A 22,839-nucleotide genomic window follows, 5' to 3' on the forward strand; every position below is an offset into this window, starting at 1 on the left:
ATGTATAATACTGTATAAAGTCCAAATGAATCCTAAGCTTGCAATATTGTAAATGATGTAAACCACTTACCTTGTATTAAGTTGGCACTTTGTTGTCCGGTGTAGACACTTTAAATACTTATTTCTGTTGAGTTGCATTGGCTGAACCACAAGAATAATGTAGTCCTTTCTAAGAAATCACGAAACAACCAACTTATGTATATGTTTGCCAGTTACTGAGTTTGTGCATTTCCATTCATATTGTTAAATACCTGCAATTTCGTACGCTGAAGATTTCAGAAATGATCAAAGGCTCTGGGAGTCCGTTTAATTGGACTAGGTTGTTTCTGATTGAGTCGTGGGTTCATGTTGAGTCGTGTTTATAAAGATCGCATGAAATGACATGATAGAACGTTCTTTCACACTGTAGTTCGTTCAGGCAAAAAGGGTATTTTCCATTGTTCTGTTTACATTTTTTGCAAATGGCGGACTGATATTTAATTTTTCTTAGCATATTCAATTGATAAAAAAAAACTCAAATGGATGTCTATTCTTAGTTTGCTGTCTTATTGTACCCTCAAATTATAAATGTTTCTTCAATAATTGAATTTTCAGAAACCATATTCTTTAAAATAAATTTTCAAAGTTATTTGGTTAAAGCCACACACTTTGAAATGAAATACATGTTAATCAATACATAAAGATGCAATTTAAAGTGTGCAAAATTGTCATTTAATCTATAGCCTAGGTAGAAAGTAATTTATTATTTTTTTATTTAAAAACAGTAAGTAGGATTTCTATATACGTATTCTCATATTTTGACCAAGGCAATTATTTTTTAGTTTTAAAGCGCAAAATAGACGGATTTCTACCTTGTAACCACCAGATACATTGTATATTCTAATTGGCATAGATAAAATTAAATCTATAGCCTAGTTACAAAGTAATATATTATTGTTCAAACGGTACCGCTTTTAAACTGAAAGTAGGATTTGTAGACATTTACGTCTATTTCTACAAACGCGATTATTTTTAAGTTTTAAAGCGCAAAAAAGACGGATTTCTACCTTGTAATCACCAGATATATTCTAAATGGCAAAGATAAAGATATGTTTCTTATTTATACTTAAATTTACTATGCCATGCAGTTAATTTTAAGGTGTGTGGCTCAAAGTCATTTAAAAAGATGAGCAAATATAATCATTTTTCTAAAAATATATCATCCTCTGAAGCCCCCACTGAGATTCAAACTCAGACCTCTCTCCTCTGTGAAGGAAAGTATTCTATCTTGAAATACAAGGGCATGTAAGAGGAAAGTCAGCTATTTTAAATTTATCAACAAATAGATTTAAACAATATTTATATGGTATTAAAATATGCAAATATTAATGTAATATGACCAGAATTGGAGGTTCAAATCTTTGTAACTTTATTGTTCAAAGCAAAGAATTAAAGTTAAAATTGATGTACATGTAAGCATGTTGTTAATACTAAATTGAGTTTTTTTATGACTCCTTCGCTTCTGTATAGTATGAAATACATATCTCGTGTAACATAATTTCATGTAAACTCTGGACTTTAATGACGACAAGTTGGATGTATGGTTTCCTGTATTGTGTTTTAGGTCAGAATGGTTAACATTTTATACTTGACAAAGATTTGAACCTCCAATTCTGATCATCCGTCTCTTTCTCAAAATTTATTAAAAACCACACTATTTTTTTAAAAACTTGTGTATCAAATGCTAACCATTCTTACCTAAAACATGATTAAGGAAACCGAAATATTGACACAGCGAGTTATTTTATTCTTATGGAAGATTAAATTATGCATGACAAAAATACAATCGGAAATATTTTTTACAATCTCTTGATGCTTTAAAAATATTTTACTGTTAAATAAAATAACACGTCTGACTTGTCGTCATTAAAATCCAGAGTTTGAATGAAATTACGTTACACGAGATACGCATTTCATACCATATAAGAGCAAAGGAGATATTAAGAACTTAATTTAGTATAAGCGACACGCTTACCTAAATTTAAACTTTAATCCAATTCTTAAAACAATAAAGTTGCAAGATACAGTAACATGCACGCACTTCCATTTTGTGTGTTTTTTTTTCGTTCCATTTTGTCAAAATTTATTTACAACCACACTCATTCTTAATAACATTTGTATCAAATGCTTACCATAACAAAGCCGTAATCCTGTCGCTGTAAGTTATTTTATTCCTATGAAAATTTAAATTATGCATGACAAACACAAAATCCAAAATAATTTTGGAATATTTCTATGCTTTAAAAAATATTTAACTGCACGGCCGACTTGTAGTCATTAAACCCAGAGTTTAAATGAAAATACGCCACACGAGATATATATGTATTTCATATCAAGTCATGTGTGCTGAATTAATGTTACTCAGCTTTACATATTCTACCATTTATTAATTAAACAGAACCTTGTCAAGTTGACGATGCTTATAATTTGAGAAGTTAATGATTTATAATCATCGAGGGGGGTATTCCAGACGTAAAACATTGCATCATTACATGGAAAACAGCTGCACAACTGTATGCGAAAGGTAAAACAGTATATTCTATCGAGAACTAACTTGCAATTTGCATAGCAACGTCCGAAATGTGCAAACTCCGACATCTATTTCGATATTTATAAATTCAAGATATAACGTTAACTGAACTGTTATACAGAAATCAAACTATAAAACTTGTGTTTTGATAAAAAAAATAAGCAAAGCAAACCAAAAAAAATTACCCTTTTAACGGCAAAACGATTAATTTATCCAATATTCAACACATGTATTTCCATTCAATTATGCCCTTGAACTTTAACGGTTGATTGTCGTTTCGTGCCAATACCAGTTCGTGCCACTAATATTTGTGTTGTTTATTTTTAAAGGTAAGTTTCGTGAGAAATAAATGTGTTTGAAAACTTTCTCGCATGGTAATGGTATATAAAATTCAACTCATCGGACAAATTCAAGAACACAATGACACTTACCAAGTTTTCTGAACAACCGTACACAGCGCAAAATGCGGGAGCCGCGTGATGTCTATTTCCATATCCACGGGTGTGTTTATGTCAAATGCTAGTGTTTTTCAATAGATCGTATACTTATCTAAAAAACGGCGAAGTAGCGTTCACTTTAATTATTTTGATGATGTTATTTTGTAAATACTTTCTCGCGTTCTTTTCGAACGTTCATTGGCAGCCATATTGAATGTTGGTTGTATACTTCCGAAATTATGTGTTTTAATGACTCTCAAAAATGTTTTTAGTGCAGAAATTGTATTTTTAAGTATCAATTTCTCGGATTTATTTTATATATTTTGTTAACTTATTTGCGTTTAAATTTGATTGTTTGTTGTTTACTTGCGAACTATTTTTCATGTGTACGCTTGTGGATATGTAATAAGGTTACCATATTTACATTAATGAAATTTAACTGTTGTTTGTTTTTGTTTGTTTTGTTAATATTTTCTAAACGGGTTCAGCTATGTATGTTAAACGCAATATGAATTTATTTATTAATTTAGGAATAAAATCGCAATATGTATTAATTAAAATCAAATTTGAAGTGTCTATCGCGTGAATTGTCTCCTTGGGTTGAATTGTGTTTGGGTTGCTATTAACGCTATTAACGCTTCCGGCGAGAACTCATTTTATAGCGATTGCGCAATAAAAAACACCACTTTTTCGTAATTTTATCAAAAACTGGACTTTTCCCAGATATGACGAATACGCCATCGTGTAGATCGAGTTCTGGTCCATATACATGTCAAATTTCAGCAAAAGTTACAGACCAGTTTTCAAGACTCCCAAATCGCTGCTATACGCTGGAGCTTAACGAATTTTAGCCCCCTTTATCATTCGTTCGATTGAACGTCATCAATGATGACGTCCAATACAGCACTCATTCCATATTGTTTTTTCTCTAATTCAATAAGCTTAGGCATGTTTGTTCGTTAAGTACGGCAATAATTTCATGATGATTCCCGAAATTAGTTATGAGCACATAATCGAATACGACTTGAATACGTGAGTTCGCCCATGAACACATGGTAAGGTTAACTAAATCTCCGCGATATGACCTAATATGTGTTTAAGACAGAAAACAATATCCAACAAACGAATGAATTATCAAACATACCGGTAGTGTGTGCACTGATGTGGCTCTTTAATTTCTGTTTGAAAAATTTATTGAATATGTAAAATGAGAGAGCACGCATAAGAGCGAGTTTCATATGTGTCGCACGTGTGTGTATTTCAGAGTTTATTTACAGGTCCTACTGGCCTCTTCACGAGGTTATAGTAGCCCGACCTGCCCCTGTGACCTTTCAGGGGAGAAAGATTAATTTAGAGCCAAAGTAGGTCAAATTTACCCCGGCTTCCCGGGTATTCGCCAAAGAAATAATTTAGATCCAAATAGACCAGTGCACGGTGGCCAATGAGACCTTAATGTGCACTGGTAGTTAGACAATCTCAAAAGACAAATTCATGTCTGAACGCAGCACCGCTGCAGCACACAGCTCCGCCTTTATGGCCCACTTGTTGTCATCAGCCGTCGTCTTCATCCCCGAGACGGTTTCCCCAGCGCGTTGAGCGCACTAGGTACCGCCGCCCCGGGGTCCCTCTTTAAAGCCACCCCCTCGATGTTCTTGGGTTCCCTCCTCGCAAGCGCAAGACCCAGGTCCGTCCCGTATGTCCCCCACACTGGTGGTCTTGCTGTCCCGCCGTCCCCGGCCCTCTTCAGACGGGACCTCTGGCAGGTCCGGGCCGGCGAACTCTCGACGATAAACAGCGGGTGACAAGTCCGCTGCATCTTGGAGAAGACAGCAATCCCAGCAGTGTAGAAGACGTCCGGCTCGAGGGTGACGGACTCTGCTGGATTAGCAGAGCCACCCGCAGAAGTTCCCCTCTATAAGGAAATATGTACAGGTGAGAAAATCTTCTGCGGGCGACTCTCGCCTCGGTCGCGACGCGCACGCTCCAGCAGCTGACCGAGAGCATATGTGTCGCACGGCTAATATGCTGTTTATATACCATACTCGCTTTAACGTTTTCAAATGTCAGGTTCGAAATAATTCGTTTTCTTTACACCCATGATCGCGGTAAACGTTAATTATACACGTTTTCATTCGCAATTTATTTACAGAATCACGACAAATGTCAAATACAATACAAAAAATGCATAGTTGTTTCATTGATCTATAAACATATAATGGATTGACTATAACTGATTTAAAATTAACGTTTTCAAACTATTATTAAATCTTTTCCCCATAATATGCTGTCCTATTTATAGCTGAGCTTCCTTTACCTTTATCAATGATAATCAGCGACGTATGCCGATTAGAAAAGTCGAGCTATCTCAATCGGACTGGCTCGGTCTTTTACATAGGTCGCCATTGTGAAGATTTTGTCATGTTATGATAACGAAGCAGCTCGTCAAAAACGGAAACATTATCGACAATAGGAATGCTACACTTATCATCAACTGAAACAGCCCTTGTCTGCAATAAAAAACGGAAACAATATATACAATGACAATGCCGCACTTCTCATCAAATGAAATAGCACTGTATCCGAGTGGTCTTCAGATCAAGAAAGTTCTTATGCTTTGATAAAAAGTGGGATTGGCCTCAAATAAAAAATCGATTTTTTATGCAATGTTTACTTACAATATGCAAATCATGATTATTTATTAAGACAATATTAGGACATTATACTCTATTTCTTTGAATACGACTATACTAGAAAAGCAACTCTTCTCAGAAACTTCTTTTATAAATTTGAAACAAGTTTTACTTTTCTTGATAACTGGAGAAGCAAATCTGCTCAGAAACTACTTTTTAAGTTTATTCTTATTTGTTGACCATCTGTAAAATATCTTTATATTTTAAAATAATAAATCATTCACTTGCATGGACACAGAGTGACACAAACAAATTTCCGCAACGTTCCTTGAAAATCGAAATTGGTAGCTTGTCATTTTCTGGGTTAAAAACAACTCGAAATTCTTTTGTTTGGACACCAATTGTACTTTTATTTACAGTGTTCAAACGCAACCAACTGAGACAAGATGTGAAAGATACATTGTTTTTCTGGAATCATATTTTTTTACAAGAATACAATTGTTTAGTTTTTATCTATCTTTGTCTAATTTATTCATATTAAATTTAGCCGTTACACGATATCTTATTGCTTGGCTTTTAATCATCTAGCAATGCAAACCATCCTAATTCGACTAATATATATATGTATATATATATATATATATATATATATATATATATATATATATATATATATATATATATACACCGCATCATGCGGCGTCTCATCTGGGTCTACGCTGTTTGCCAAGGCCTTTTTCTAGACGGTAGACATAAATTGGTTAAGAGAATTATGATTTCTTATTATCGGCTCTTACGAAAAAGCTGCATATATAGCGGGAAAAGCATAAATTGTTCAAAGATACTATGCTAGCAAAATATGAAATTATCAATAACTTGAGAACCCATTGAGATTATAAGATGAAAACAATTCACACATAGATATATACGAGTCCACACTCAGGAATACAAATCTATAAAACGTAGCTTTCTAAGAAAAGTATTTAATAGCTTTTATTGTTGGTGGCGGATATATTATTTGCGGAAATAAGAAGGGCGGAGTAATGAAAATATAGTTCACGTCCTAAAGCTTGAACCAAATCAATCAGAATCGTGTTAGAATCGAAATACTATTTTTCTATGATGGTTTGTTTTCGAATAACCCACAGTAAGTTGTAAAGATGCGTGTTATCAAATCACTCGTGCTTCGCACTCGTGGTTTAATTCCTACGCATCTATACTCCTTACTGTGGGTTATTCGACAACAAACCATGATAGAAAAATATTATTTCTTAAATGTATTGCATATATGGAATACCAGAACAGAACATATTGCGACACGTTTTTCTGAATTTAATTTAGTGGAGTGTGAAAATGCTCCGTCAACGGCCATCTGCTACCGGAAAAGCAGACGATTGGTCAATTGGGCCTGTATTTTCGGGTTCTAATTATTGCCGTTCATTCAAGCAAGTTTCACATCTCGCATGCGAATTGAAAATTACATGTATAGAATAAAATACTTATGTAATTAATGTATTAATTTTAAGTAAGCGGATACCGCTGTTTAGTCAATTAGCAGTATTTATGAATTGGCAATCGGTAAGTGCTGGTACATGGTGGTATTGCTAGCATTTAGAATAGTAGAAATCTAAGAACTATTGTCTGCAAGTAATATAACCAGTTATGTCACAGTAACTGAGTTACAAAGGGTACCTTTGATGGCATTGCTCGTGAAATCCTATCGATGCGATAGAGAAAGCCGGCAATATCGGTTCGGAGTTGAATAAGTTTAGTTGGTAGATAAGTATTGACCGTGGATAATTATATTGAAGCATATATATGACACATACGCCTACGGTGGCATTGAGGTGTCATTCACTTCTCATTATTTTCGTTGCACTCCTCTTTGTTTTTTAAATGTCATTCCTATGTTTGTTCTATCTCGTTTCCACGTCATTGCTTTCTCGTTTTCTCCTCTTTTGTTTAATACACCCCTCCTTTATTTTTTGCACCGCTCCTTTTTTCGTAGCACTACTCTTTTATCATATTCTATACCCTGTTTCCCATGTAATGCAACCATTACAATTTTTTTATATTACACATGTGTAATACAACATTTTTAAGCGTTTTCATTGGCATAGTTTTCGTTTATTGACCAATCGCATTTTGTTATTTTGCTGAAATAACGTTGCAACGTCAAATGACGTCACGAAATGTGATCAATATTCGGGATTTATCATTATGTTTGCGTTTATATTTATTTGATTTGCTCATTTAAAAGCATGTGATAAAAAAGATCTGACACTCGTTGTCATATCATACCATATTTTATTAAACTCGGTCAGGAAATTCGTTAGTAAGCTCGCCAAAGGCTCGCTTACTAACAAAATTCCTGAACTCGTTTAATAAAATATGGCATGATATGACAACTCGTGCCAGATCCTATATTTATTTAGTTTTGCATTCCTCTTTTTAATCTCGTTCCCTCGACTTAGTCGTCCCCTCGAGTAAGTATGTCGTTGGAACGAGAAAGAAAAAAGAGAAGTACATGTACATGTATTTGGATGTTCGGTTAGAGCAGTAGCTAGTATGTACGCTTCTCTAGCATTTAACTCTGGTTTAATCCTCCCCCTGGCGCATATTTTGATTGTGGTCACTAAAAAAGAAAGGTGCGGTTTCCTATGGGTACTCCTGTATCCACTACAGTACAAGAAAACGCCAATCGGAACATATTGTAGCCAAACCTACCAAGTGCAGTTAGAAATCAAAATGTCCCCTTCTTTTGCGAGTCTTGAACAATATTTAACTAAAAGTGTCCAGAAGGACGTAAAACCTTCCCCATACGCACCATGCCATAGTGTTGGCATTTAAGACACTAGACACATCGCTCATAAGTGCAGGCCTTATGGTAAGTTAGTCCAAATGCAACACCATTTTCCGCCCCTGAGTGTTATTTTCTTTGTTTCCTTCTGTTGACCAAAACGGCGGGCTCAGACCCCTTGACCGACATGGTTCAGCACTAAAGATCTTTATATCTATGGGCCACTTGACTGCTTCTCGATGATAACAGTTTGTCGCGCTTGTAAACCAATACACCCAATAAGGCTGGTATTCCGTCTGTCCGTATCCGCATCCGCATCCGCATATCCGCATCCGCAAAAAAATAGAACAAGTTGAAATGCACTGCGCTTATTCCATTCATCCGCATCCGTACATCCGCACGCGCAAAAGGCGTCCGCAAAAGAACGCTCAAGTGAGCATTCTGATGCGGATGCGGACAAGATACGGACGGCATTTAGCACGATGAGAGTAGCTGTCATCTCAAAAATCAACTGAAAAATTATCGAATTCGTAAAAAAATACCCGGAATCATACAACCAACGCAGTTCTGCATATCGGGACTCTGATTTTACTTCAAATGTTTGGAAAAGCATAGCCAAGGCACTAAAATAAGATGTTTCAGGTATTTACCATTTGTATTCTTTTACAGACAGAACGATGATTTGTACCTTATATCGACTTAAATTCACGCGTGTCCTTCATAATAATTATCTCAATTATAATTTTTAGTTTTATCCATATACACAAATAAAGATACGTTCGACGTATGCGGATGAATGGAATATAGCGTCCGTATTATGATTTTGCGGATACGGATGCGGATAGATGGAATACCAGCCTAATTTTTACTCATGATAGAAAATCGGAAGTACCATCCGTGCTTATGACAAGAGCCAATTGTGCACAATACTCACTGAAGTGGCGCTCTAAAATTAGATATTTAAACCAGTGGTATACCAGATTACCAGTGGTATAAAGCTCAGATAAGATTATAATTTGTCAGAGGGAGGTATTTAACAATGGCTGAAGGTAGTCACTTTCTTTATCATATTTGTTTAGTTCAGAAGTTTACGTTATCAAATACAGGTTTAAAATGTATCAAGTGTGTTTCAAAAATTAAAATTGAATTATATTTTGTTTATAAACGGCATATTTTTAAGAGATACTGCCATAATTCCTTGTAGGTTTAAGTTGTTTGTTTCGAAATCGTAAAAACGTTCAATTCGTGACATCGTATATTTTTAAGAGGTTTTCTTTCTGAAATAGATAAGGATTTGTTTTGAATAGATTTTCGTGCGTTCAGATAAATGTTAAATCCATGCACTTTAAGCATTTATAACTGGTTAACCTGTAGATAAATGAAAAACTCGTGTTTCTGGGTTCCCATGTAATTGCTATATATAATTCAGTTCTTAGAAAAACTTACGTATGGTTAATTTTTAAAACTACAGAATTGCGTTCTTATTATTAAAGGGGCATTTTCACGTGTTGATAAATTGGCAAAATAAAAAAAGATATTTGTGATGAAACTGTATACAGAACATTTACCATGCTCTAAAATATCCGTTATACATGTATTCATCTTTGACGATTTAAAAACCTGAAAATTATAAAGCGTTGCAACGCGAAACGATTTGGAGAGTTCTGTTGTTGTGGTTATATTTTGTGATACTACGATGATTGCTTATATTAATTATAAAATAACCGATTCATTGTATAAGCACGGATGACCGAGTGGTCTAAGCGACAGACTTTTACTCCAGGGGTCAGTGGTTCAAGCCCAGTTGAGGGTTACTTTTTTCTTTTTAAAATTTTATTCTTGTTTTTTTTTTTTACTGGAGCTTTTTAGGTCAAATGTTTACATTTATCAATATATAGCATTTAATGACAAACGTCAATACATGCCAAAATCCCTTTAAATTGAAGGCCATAAAGCTTCAACTTTTAAGTCTGGCGGGGATTCAACAATATAAACACAAACGCATCAAATTGTCTCTTTTTGTTTGGTGTGATTAGTTTTATTTGTTTGCCGCATGTAACAGTACTTCAGTCGTATCACGTTAGTCACACTTGTAACGTGTTAGTTGGTGTACCAAACGTAATTGCTCATACTTTCTTAAATAAGAGATCGAGGGACACTGACCGTACGTTTTTTTTAAAGCCGCACATAAGTTATGCGGTTTGTCGTGGGATCAAACCCAGGTTACTCCAATGTGTAGACCAGCGTTCTGCCAACATGCACAGTCAATATGTGTTTCACCACCTAAGAACGGTCAATGCAAATTCAATTACAGAAAATAAATGATCGCACGAAACGAGTTAAATTAGATGTAGTATTAAAATAGTGTTGATATTTTCATAACATGATTATACACATATAATATGTCGTAATTGTTGTTTAAATAATAACATGTGGCAGAGTTGGCCGTATGCCTTTAATCGGGCTTATGCCATTATAATCGCCCTCGGACCCTTTGGCTAGAGTCGAACATACGCATATGGACAGGCCAGCTTTGCCGTATTTTATCGTTTATATTTAATTGTACTCTATGCAGTTTTTCTTTATTGACCTTTACTATAAAACCAGATTAAAAACAACGAATATCAGCATCGACGAATTCTAGACATGTATCAGATTGTGTGTTTGTCATAATTGGAAACTTCAATAACGGATCATTATAAAATGCAAATTTAATTTCATTTCCAATATATTTTCAGTAATCGACGACCTATTTTCGTCAAATGTTGATGAGAGGGATGTAAAATATTTCGAATTTCTAGCAAAAGACAAAAACATACAGAACTGGAAATATGATATTTCAGCAAAGACCATTAAGGCAAGCCCAAAAGACAGCTTCGAGCTCGAAGTTTTTAAGGAGGTCATAGCCATTTTCGAACGACGCGTGTGGAAAGAAGTAACAAGTACATGGCTAATTTCAGCCGTGAAAACATTTTTTGATGATCGGAAACACAGATCTCAATTCGAGTTCGCACATCCAGTATTCAGTGACAATCAATGTGCCAAATCGCAGTGCACTTTGTTTGCATCGAATCGTGTTGATTTGGAAAGATTGCTTGACAAGTTAAAACTCCTATGGTCCCCAGATATTATATCACCAAAGTTCCGCTTTACGCCTGGTCGCGAGCTTTACATTTGTACTGGCGACATAGTTGATTTTGATGAACAAGGTACTGGTATTGTAAATCCAGTAGTTATTCGTAGCAATGGTGAAATAGATGGAAGAGGGAAAGTTTTTGAGAGACTGAAAGAAGCAGGTGGGAAGGAATACACCGCGAAATTGAATGCTGTCCGTCAAGATGGTTCTCATTGTGTGACTACAAAAGGTGGCCGGTTGAAGTCATTAATGATACACCCAACACGCAAAGTAATGAATGACCATACGAAGAAAGATCACTTTATTGACAATTTGAAAGACTGTTTTATGGCCGCACAAGAGGCAAATTTACGCAAGCTGATTTTACCACTTGTTTACTCAGGTATTTTGTTCAAGAAGTTTTGTTTGACGCTTAATTATTGTTAACTGGTACGTTATTATTTAAATACATGAGCGTTTGTCGCCGGGAAACTAGACATACAATAAATAAACATACACAGGCACATTGATTATAGAACAATCACTTTAGTGGTCCCCGGAAATAATGAATTTATTCTACGTAAATGAGGACAAGGACTCGCGAGAGCTAGTCTTAATTGCTTTCGACAATTACGTATGGTTTATTTTTAAAACTACAGAATTGTGTTTTAAAAGAGAGCGACGGTTCTGAAAAAATCGGCAAAATCGCAAATAACTCCAAAGACGGGATTTTCATTAAATGTTAATTTAATTGTGTGTGCATGTTTTTGCATGTCAACAACGTTAAACAAAAAAACAACAGATGTTATGTTTTGATAATTGTCGTGATGGTGAGTCATCGATCAAAAATGTTAAGTTTTATTTCTAAATCAGATAAATCGGATATAAATGTTACCCAACGAATGAAACACACTATAATAATTAATCTTTGGATAATTAGACACAATTAAGAAAGGATATTCTCGTCTTCGTACTTCTTATTCATCAACTGCAAATTTGCATGTGCATAATGTAACATATTTAAAATTGAAACATAGATGTACATTAACTGTTAACTAGCAGAATAACTAATGTTGGGGCTGCCACCTCGACAACGCGGTGTTAACATTTTCCATACTGATCTCTTTCTCTTTTTTTAACAAAATGTCCCAAACTGAAAAATATGGCGGCTGACAAGAAAGACACAAGCCATGCATAGCAACGTCTACGCATGCTTAAAACGTTCTTTACATATATAAATTCCGAGGACCCCTCAAGTGGAAACTGCGATCATTATAATTTAATTAATATATATTTAAATTAGCGGTTATTAAATTGCCATGGTACAATGAACGCTATGCATAAGTTTGGCCCAATACTGGAACAAAATTGGAACACACACACGCATATAATACATGTTTTGTATTTGATGAACAACGCATTCATTTGAATCCCCAAACTTAGGAAATTGTCGTGTAATTTTAAATGTTCTCGGTTATAAAAACAAACACAAATATCAGACGAACCGAGCAATATTTCTGTTCCCGTGCTTCTGAGAAAACATATTATGGCATAAGTATTTTATTTGTAAAATTAATATTGTAGATATAACACTTGTATATGTTTATATTTTTGTGTGTATATTTATTAGGATCTGGCGGAGTACCACTTGAAGAATGTGCTTTCTTTTATGCCTGTGCGATTTATGAATTCTGGAGAGAATCTCGCGATAGGTTCATAGGACCGGAAACAATTTACTTTGTCGAGCATGACAGAGATAAAGCAGAATCCCTCGTGAAAATGTTCAAGGTTTGGGTTCCAACATTATTCACACATCATATGGTCATTCCAAAAGAATATGAAAGCGTTGTGGCCTCACATACTTACGTAAATCAGCAACGGGTACATAGGGAACGTGTAAGCGATGCATATGAGACAGTTGAACAACGCGAAAATAAGAAGATTGAAACAATAAAGGTGGAAAATATCAATGAAGTTCCGGGAAGACGATCCACAAAGATAAGAACATACGCAAACGAAAAGGATGTACACATTTCAGCGGATCCATTGTATGCAAATATTGATGCAAGCAGCGTGTACGATATCGATGCAGGACCAGCACCACAAGCACTAAAATTGGTATCGGAAGGAGTTCGAATTCCAAACGAGGCATTGGAGCCAATTAATGTATCGGACTATGACGTCATTCAAAACACTGCGATTGATCGCGAGGAGAACAGTAATAGATCTTATTCTGTAGACGCATCCGATTATAAAGGCATTGAAACCAATCGGAGCAAAATGGAAATAAATTTCATAAATGAACTAAAAAGTGTTCTCCTCGCTACCAGTGACACTAATCATGTTTATGATAACTTTCGCCCGAATCACTATCAAAGCGAAGGTCTGCCTAGCGAAGCTGATGCAATAATAAAGAACGAGCTGACAGATACTAAAGCGTTCACAACAAAGTCATTTCGTTTTGATAAAAGCAAAACAGTTCTAGCTATATGCACAGCTGATATTCGTGAAGCTGAAGCCGATGTTATTGTTTGCCCCGCATATGAAGGTGTTGCATTTCAAGGGTTTGTGCCAAATGGCATTCGATGTAAATTTGGTATTGAACAAAAGGCGATAGAAGAAAAGGTCTTTAAAAAGGGGAGGATAGCAACATCGCGTTGTCCGGTAGGTCCGGGAAGGTCTGCATATGTGTACCATGTCAAGGCATCATTGTTTGAATGTGGACCATACCCACTCTCTACAACATCCGAAAAGAATCTTGAACAGACTGTGGAGAAAGTGTTTGATAAACTACATCGTCTTAAGCGCAACGTCAATACCATAGCCTTCCCGCTAATCGGTACCAGTAAGTTATCTATATTTATTATATACCTGTTTAATGCTTTTAACAAAATACAGGTTGTATCAATCGTTGAAATAAAAAATCCCGTATTACGCTACTCGCTGTTTCCAATTCCGTATTACCATACTAGCCGGACTACTTTGACCCATTTAATGACGTCACATTACGAGCACCGAAAATAGAATATTTTTATATTACGAAATATATTACGTAGTACATCGTGTGACGTCATTTCTGTGACTAAACACAATAGTTTTATCTAAACTCTATGGAATTTAAGGACCTGTCGGACGTGTTGATTTTTAACAGTAAACTATTTGTTAAAAACATTGAACGAATTCAAAACGTATTTTGGAGTGCGTGTTTATCATGCATAAATGTATATTTCGATAGGAATACAATAAAATAGTGTGGTTTAAACTAAGTTTCGATAAAGACATGGAAGATAGCAGTGGAAGTGCATATTGTTTCAACGTTTTTTTTTATAAACATCGGATTAAAGTTGTCAACTTAATTATTATAAATATTGGATTAACGATGGCATTAAGGTAAGCGTGTCGGAAACCTGTGTTTTCCCGGTTCGAATGTTTACACGTTAATTTACATTAACTGTATTCATACGCATCTTAAATAAACTATGGCGTACCGTTTTAGTCATTGTTTTGTCAGTTTTGTTAAAGTAAAAAATACAATTGTTAACTGTTTTCTTTAGTTGCTGTATATAATAAAAGGAATATTACGCTAGTCAATTGTTCCAAGAGTTTGTATCACTCTCGTGGCTTGTGCTATTTCGCATCACACTCGAAGCTCCGTCTCTCGTGTGATACGTCATCACACAAGCCACTCTAGTGATACGAACTCTTGGAACAATTGACTAGCATAATATTCCGTATGTATTTCTTCGTCGCAATAAAGTAGACGCATCTATAATACCAAATAACTGTATTTCCGTCGTGTTTGTACTTAAGCTTCAATCTGTAGTTTTAGCACGTTGCAAAAGAGCTGCTTATGCATAGTTTATATAATCATCATAATTAAATAATAATAGTGGCCATGCAAAACAACAAATCGGTAAATGAAACTGCTTGTTAAATTGTGTTAATGTTATTAATTTTCAGTCGATGTTGCTGACAAAGACCTTATCAAATCACTGTGCAGGCATTTCCTAAAAGTGATGTTCAGGTGTTGCGACAAACGTCGCGGTTCAAACAACCTGGAGGTACAGATTTTGAATCACTGTGCAACGATCACAGAATGGCTCCAGGAGACTCTGCACGAACAAATTAATGGTGATTAAGTATACTGTAAATGAAAGCTGTTCAAAGAAGAATGGTTTATTAGATGGTCGCTTTAGCGACCGTCTAAAGTGCTTAGTGTAAAATTCAGGTCGGTACGGCCTAGCTACTAGGAGCCCAATACCCGCTTACTACGCGTATCCGCGCAAAAAAAAGTTGTATAATTTATGCAAGAGGTCTGAGTTCTCCAATTATGTTCATTCACAAATGGAAACATTATATTAATATCGTGTTAAATGCAATAGTTTCGAACGGTGTTTTATAGAAAAGAATCAATAAACAATGATCGTATTGTACGTGTCGCGGAGGAGATTGTTTATGAATGATTAAAATAGTCCACTTTCTGCTGCGTCTGCGTGACGTAGTATTTTCGCTCAGCTCATTCATAAATCTAAGGCTGGCGATAAACAAAGGGGAGTCCGGGTGAGAATAACGCAATAGTATAAGGTTACGCTTGTTTATATGTTGGTGTTGTTGTTGTTGTTGTTTATATTCACAGGTCACAATCAATAATACGTTGACCATGAGTTAACAATTATTACAGGGATACGATAGACAACATAAAAAATGTTTCATTATCGCTGAAACTGAATATTAAAAAACATTTAAATATAACAAGAATATTCTTCAAAAAATGTAGTCTTGCTGTTTTGAAATAAGGTTTGGAATTTTGGTTTCTAAATAACTTAATTCAAAACAAAAGTTAAATTATAGTGTTTTTTACTTGTTAGTCGCATATTTACCGCATTATAATGTGTGTTATAATAGGCAAACCATACATTAGTAAAATTCAATCTGCCTTCGCACATAGTAGAAATGGGTCAATTAGGTGCTGCGTTTCCTTTGCTTACTTCAGTTAGAGGTCAATTCTTTACGTAATAGCAATCACAAGGCCCCGGCTTCAAAGGAATTGCGGAGCGTTCTTACATAATTAAAGTCGTAGTCGCATGGTATTTGTGTTTAGCGTCCTATTTCGTCACGTGGTTCTTTTTCGCGGGTGTTTTGGCGTCTATTTTTCGTCACGTGATCAAAAGATGTCCTCAGCAAAAAAATAGTTCATCGAAACGAAAGTGTTAAATTATTAAGTTTGTACTATCGACGTATTTTCAAGACGGTAGTTATATGAAAATGATTTGTTTATTTATTATTTACTAATTATATTGAGTTCAAAATAACTTAAATAGTTGTTTATTGGCTGCGCAATGATACATTGTTTACATTCCATCCGAATTGCAGGTCATTTGTTTATATGATTTAAGTCACACATCTTTATTCCTTAGTCTGTTCAGCCACACCTACCAATTTTTCTACAGCCAAAGCAATGAAGCATCACATGTATATATTATTCTTATATGATCTTTTGTTTATGCCATTTAATGATGGAAATCGATTTTGCTTATTTGATTTGTATGGTGATACAGTACATGCACAGACTCTAATGTTGTTTTATTCTGTTGAATTTGCCAATGCTGGACGTTATTTGAATTTTCCGATTTCATTTCTTGTTTATTCAGTCCAAGCTCATTTATAGCTCAAATGGTGCGATGATGATAAAGTGAATATCCCATACTTCAAGGTATTTTCTTTTTACTTCAATGTTTAGTATGATATATGCTAACCAGTGATTGCAGACTTTTGTCTTTTTACAAAATTCCTTCACTTAAAGGTATTGTTGCTGCAGCTTGTAAATAAATATGGTGATAATAAGCTTTGGAGAAAAATCAGTATTTCTTGATAAGCCTAATATATATGTAAGGCATATTTACTGGGGTTTTTTGTCAAAAAGTCTTAATACTCACATAAATGCATACATATTGCAGCTTCATATTAAGGATATGAATTATTCATGCCCTGCTGTGTTGGTAATCAATATATACTAACATTTTCCTTGATAAATTTTTATAACATATGTACAATAAATGTATTAACTTATGTAAATAGTACATTTCAATTACAATGTGCTTGCCAGTTTTCTTTTCCACTTACTAGTATTTTTATTGATAGCCAGGGGACCGTTTCAATAAACATCGTAGCACACATTTACTTTACCATACATTTTTTGAAGGTGCATAATTGCTGAAGTCCATATCATATGAGTATAAATTTAGTATTTAATTAATTACATTGGCATCATAAGCGCCGTATATATTTAACGAGCATGGCGAGCTAGTTCGTCTACATATTAAGAGTACAAAATTCTCTCGTAAGTTTAAATTGTCGTACGATCGTTTGTGAAACGGCCTCCAGCATTCTATCAGGAACATTTCAGTGTTTTTGGAAGTAAAAGTTAAGAATAAAATTTAATAAATAAATGTCAGTACAGTCATTCAAATGTGTACATTTCATTTTCTTGTGTAAATTTAAATTAAATCGACAAATAATATTTGGTGAATATGATATTCTACTTATTAAGAAAGAGACATTTGTTCTTGTTTGAGTGAATTGATATTTACAATTTTGGCATTGTATTTCTGTTGTGCATGCATGTTGAAATCTTTTACAATAAATCGGTAAAATTTGAGTGTTCTTTTCTTTTTTGTTTTCCCTTATGAGAACGTATTTGCCAACTGATTCAAAACAGGACTGTTATGTCCTCCATTCAGATTCCTCCCTTTTTGTTGCAGTATAGATGTAAATGAATACTCTTTAAAAACCTAACCCTTACCTTGATAATTACAAGTGGAGTGTTTGTGAATCCTATATACAATTATGAGAGATGGTAAATGAATGTCATTTTCCTCCCGCAATATCTCCCCCCCCCCCCCCCCCCCCTGTACACTAAGTGAAATCGCATTTATGTGTTTGTATTCTTCGTGGTGGTTTCACTTTTATCCTGTGACTGTGATATTGAATACATTTTTAAGAGCGAACATCTGCAGTGCCTTCAGCGCTTTGATATTTCTTATTGTAAACACAGGTGGAAAAAATAACCACTAGACGGAAATGAATCGCTCAGACTTTAGTTTGGTGCAATTATGTTTTTAATGATAACAATTTGAATAGAATGGAATGTGTAGCCAGGAGAAAAAAATCTGTAAGAAAATGATAAAAAGTTAAAATCGAAACGTTTGTCATAAAGTCAGGTTTTCACATGATATATCGTTAAATATAGTTTATATATTTTTTAAGGCTCATCGAAAAGAATATAATCGTTATGCGCTCATACTTTATATACTATTTAATCAAGTTTTGTTTAAAAGGGAATCTTTGTTGTCCGCATGCTATTTCCAGGATTGTTTTTACATCAATTGATCAATTATACAATGTTAGAGACATGTATACCGACGAAAAAAAAACATGAAAAGGTATGACGAGGTGATATAATCGAATGTATTATTTCACATGCTATAAAAAAAATAAAGACACTCAATTAATAATCTGCAAGTATCGTATTATTTTATTCACGGATCAAGCATACCAAAACAAATACAAAACACAAATAAATAGAGGATAATTATTTAATTTTAATTCACGAGTGATAATAATCCAACTTGTTGACGCTCTCAAATATTAACCTACTTTTTATATTGGTGATATTTGGAGCGTACATCGGCTGAACCATTCGAATAATGTTGGACATTTTTCCTTCTTTGTCTTTATTGTTGCGCAAGGATTTTGTGCGCAACATTCAAGCCCCGATATCAGACACTTAATATCAACGGATTGCAATAATGTTTATAAACCTGTGTAAATAATTCATTTCTCGATAATGTTCCGTAAAAATTATGTAATGACACTTTGAATTTTGCACGCCTGCGCAATTTTAATCCAACCACTATTCAATTTTTCAATATCTCTCGATTCGCTCGATGTGTAGATATAAATCGATAACACGGCCTCGATGTAAAGCATCCGGTTTAAATGTGGAAGAATAAACGGCGTAAAATACAGTTTGCGTTCGTCTGTTGTGGTGCAGAGCGTTACATAGTAAACCGATGCCATTATACTTTTCTGGATTAATTAAGCATTTTTTTATAAAGTGACAATTAATAAGTTCTGAAATAAATTACATGTTTTATTTTTATACTGTACATAAATAATATTGATACAGATCGCACAGTATACCGTCCTTTGTAACGTATAATGTAAGTACATAAAACAACATAGACAGAGGTGCGAAAAAGACATGCATGAAAAGTTGCTGAAACTTAGAAGAGTGAATAGATTGTACCATATCTGTTTTGAACATATGCTTATTAAATCGACAAAGATGAGCATACTAGATCTAGTTAGGTAAAAGTCGGTGTTAAAAATTCATATTAAATAAAATTACGCGTACACGTTACACCGTAATGCATTCTTCTGATTGGTTGATAATTAAATCTGTTTCATAATATGGCAAGAGGTCAGTGATATTGTTGCGATTTAAACAGAAGTTTAACTAAAGAATGTATGCCTTTCTAACTTCAATTCGACGATATTTGAGGTAAAAATGGACTTCTAAACTAAAACTGAATGTTTTGGTAATGTTATTTTGCACACGGACTCTAGATTGTCCGTGTTTTGCAACTTTACGCAAATTGCTGAAATTTTAACTTTCTGGTGTCCAACACATTTAATTGGACTTTTCCCGGTAAGACGTTCCAAAGAATTTAGCCTATATAAAAAGTATCTCTTATAAAAGTTCCAAAGTATTAAGCCCATATACAAAGTATCTCTAAATTCTTTGCGCGTCTTATAAATAAGACTAGTAACTGCATGATTGTGTATATGTTTACAATACACAAAGCATAAATAATGATATAAATATACTGATTGAGCTTATAATAATCTGAGAACTATAGCCAGGTCAATTATATATAAGGACTTAAAATACAATTTTTTGTCCTGATTTCATGAAGACTTTAACATGCGTGTCCTAGATTTCAAAATCAAGGCCCTGATCTGACACATTGGTAACATTAACGTTAAACTGTTACCAGGCTTTTGAAATGATTTTTTTAACTATGTAAGGAAATCTAAATCAGGCACTGATTTTCCTTGCTTTAAAATAGTCATAGATCCTTTGTGGCCTCTCGGTAATGACCAATTTTTGCTTTCTTGTCACACCCTTAAAACTTTCCACACTTCTATAATAGCAAATCTGGATTTAGGTGATCTTCAATGGCACATTTAAACTTTAGCTCTGTAACAAGAGTGCTGGTAAAGTCAAGTCACATATTTAAATATAGGCCATGTCAAAATCAAAGTGTCAAAGACAAATGAAAAATGCGTTCATTAATTATTGTCCGATTGTATACTACTGCTGTGAGTTTTTATATAATATAACTGATGACCATCATGAGAGAGAAAATTCACATTATCTTAGTATATCAGGTTTAGCAGCCTTTTAGATAACAAAGTTGGCTAGTTTTCAATGTCGCTTCTGAGGATCAAACCCGCAGCGAAACCTCCTGCAATCAAAGTCGACACTCTACCACTATGCTTTTAGAAAGATTCTGAAAATTTTCGATCCATCGAGAGCAACCAAACCTAAAATTAAGTCAAATATTACCGACTCGGTTTTATTGAGTGGCTTCATGAGAGATAATGGAGCTCGTTTGGACATTGTCAGCTCGGGTACTACTTACATGTACCACGGGCTCTCTTAAGTTTACTTACATGTACCCCGGGTACGGTAAAGATATTTAATCATACTCGGTCGATATTAGACTGTACCCGAATTGTATTCCCGACCAAAATCCGATGTCGTAAAACGCGCAACCGATTATCTTAAACAAACTTCTCTTTAAAAAACTGCATCAACATGTTGTTTTTTGAGTATGTGTTCCGACAATATAGAGGCCATTTTACAGAAAATTGACATAAATGTGAATATATAATTAATAGAAAAAAAGCCGACAACTACCGATTTAGCGTTAAATTTCCCGGGTTCGTTTTAATATATTTACCGTACCCGGGGTACATGTAAGTATACTTAAGAGTACCCGGGGACCGGGGTACATGTAAGTAGTACCCAAGCCGACAATGAACACTCGAGCGATAATAGAAGGTGCAACATCTCTCACGCCCCGTAGAATCGCCTTAAGCAATATTCAATTCTCAACAGGAAAGTGCTGGAGTCATTGATCCCGAGGGACGAGACAAAAAATATAATAATGTTCGAAATAAATCATTTGATTAATGACAATTCTATTATTTGTGCCAGGTCACAGGAAAAGCGCAGTCCAATCAGTATCCAATTAAACTATTTGTTATTGTCAGAACACCGCCTTTAAGCAAACAGCTTTCAAGCGACCGCAGACTGATCTGGATCCAAACTCGCCACAATCGCCTTAATGTCTCGTTTACTGTGACACAGTTCATTTAACTTTATAATGATATATAGTACTAAAATGAAAAGAAGAAAGAGTAAAAACCAGTAAAGAGTTTGTAATCAATGTTAAATTTCAGAACAGCTTGATGATCTGCAAATCCCCTATGAAAAGTTGATATCGGGTATCATAGTCATTCAATAAGTCGCAAAATGCTCGAATACAATTTATAAAGCAAAATGTAACTTAAATTGATAACTAAAAATACCAGTATGCCAGTTTTGCCGTGTAAAGCTGTCAAGATCCAGAAAGTCCTTCATTCACATCGAATATATCCTTCGAATAACATCCATTGTTGTCATAAGTGGAGATTTAATGAATACCGGTAAATAACTCCAATATATCCTAAATGACAGTTTCTAAATAGCCAAACAATCCGATTATTACTGTAAGAAAGTTTTGACACGAGTGTCAACATTCACTCATGGGCGCGGCCATTGTTGCATGTTGAGGCACGAACGACAACTTTGCGAGGTATGCCGATTAGAAAAATCGAGCTATCTCAATCGGACTGGCTCGGTCTTTTACATTGGTCGCCATTGTGAAGAATTTTTTCATGGTATGATAACTTAGACGAGCTGCTTCGCAGCATCGTCAATAATGTAAAATAAGCCGCGAAAACTCCGCGTAACATCCCGTATTGCGTGTGATGCAGCTAAGAACTGCACAGAAAAAGACATTCGCTATCTTTGATCTCATTCATTGAACTCTTTATCTTTCACCAACTCCTACCACAATCAACGCCGTATATCTTTTTAAAAATATATTTCTTGTTTAAATTGTATTCTTGTTTTTTTTTTAATAGAGATTTTTATGTCAAATGTTTAAATTTATCAA

General features: G+C 34.7%; 1 protein-coding gene across 1 annotated transcript; it reads left to right on the forward strand.

Moving 5' to 3' along the window:
- Nucleotides 1-9,307: 9,307 nt before the first annotated feature.
- On the forward strand, nucleotides 9,308-18,209 carry LOC127833292 (uncharacterized). The gene is made up of 4 exons (XM_052358465.1): nucleotides 9,308-9,485; nucleotides 11,175-11,954; nucleotides 13,182-14,396; nucleotides 15,512-18,209. The coding sequence occupies exons 1-4, from the start codon at nucleotides 9,476-9,478 to the stop codon at nucleotides 15,688-15,690; spliced, it is 2,184 nt and encodes a 727-aa protein (XP_052214425.1). The 5' UTR covers nucleotides 9,308-9,475; the 3' UTR covers nucleotides 15,691-18,209.
- The last annotated feature ends 4,630 nt before the right edge of the window (nucleotides 18,210-22,839 follow it).

This window comes from Dreissena polymorpha, chromosome 6, assembly GCF_020536995.1.
Source record: "Dreissena polymorpha isolate Duluth1 chromosome 6, UMN_Dpol_1.0, whole genome shotgun sequence".
NCBI lineage: Eukaryota > Metazoa > Mollusca > Bivalvia > Myida > Dreissenidae > Dreissena > Dreissena polymorpha.

Coding starts and splice junctions, on each gene's coding strand:
- LOC127833292 (XM_052358465.1), top strand. Junction 11,955..13,181: donor TTTACCACTTGTTTACTCAG/GTATTTTGTTCA, acceptor TATATTTATTAG/GATCTGGCGGAGTACCACTT. Junction 14,397..15,511: donor CTTCCCGCTAATCGGTACCA/GTAAGTTATCTA, acceptor ATTAATTTTCAG/TCGATGTTGCTGACAAAGAC.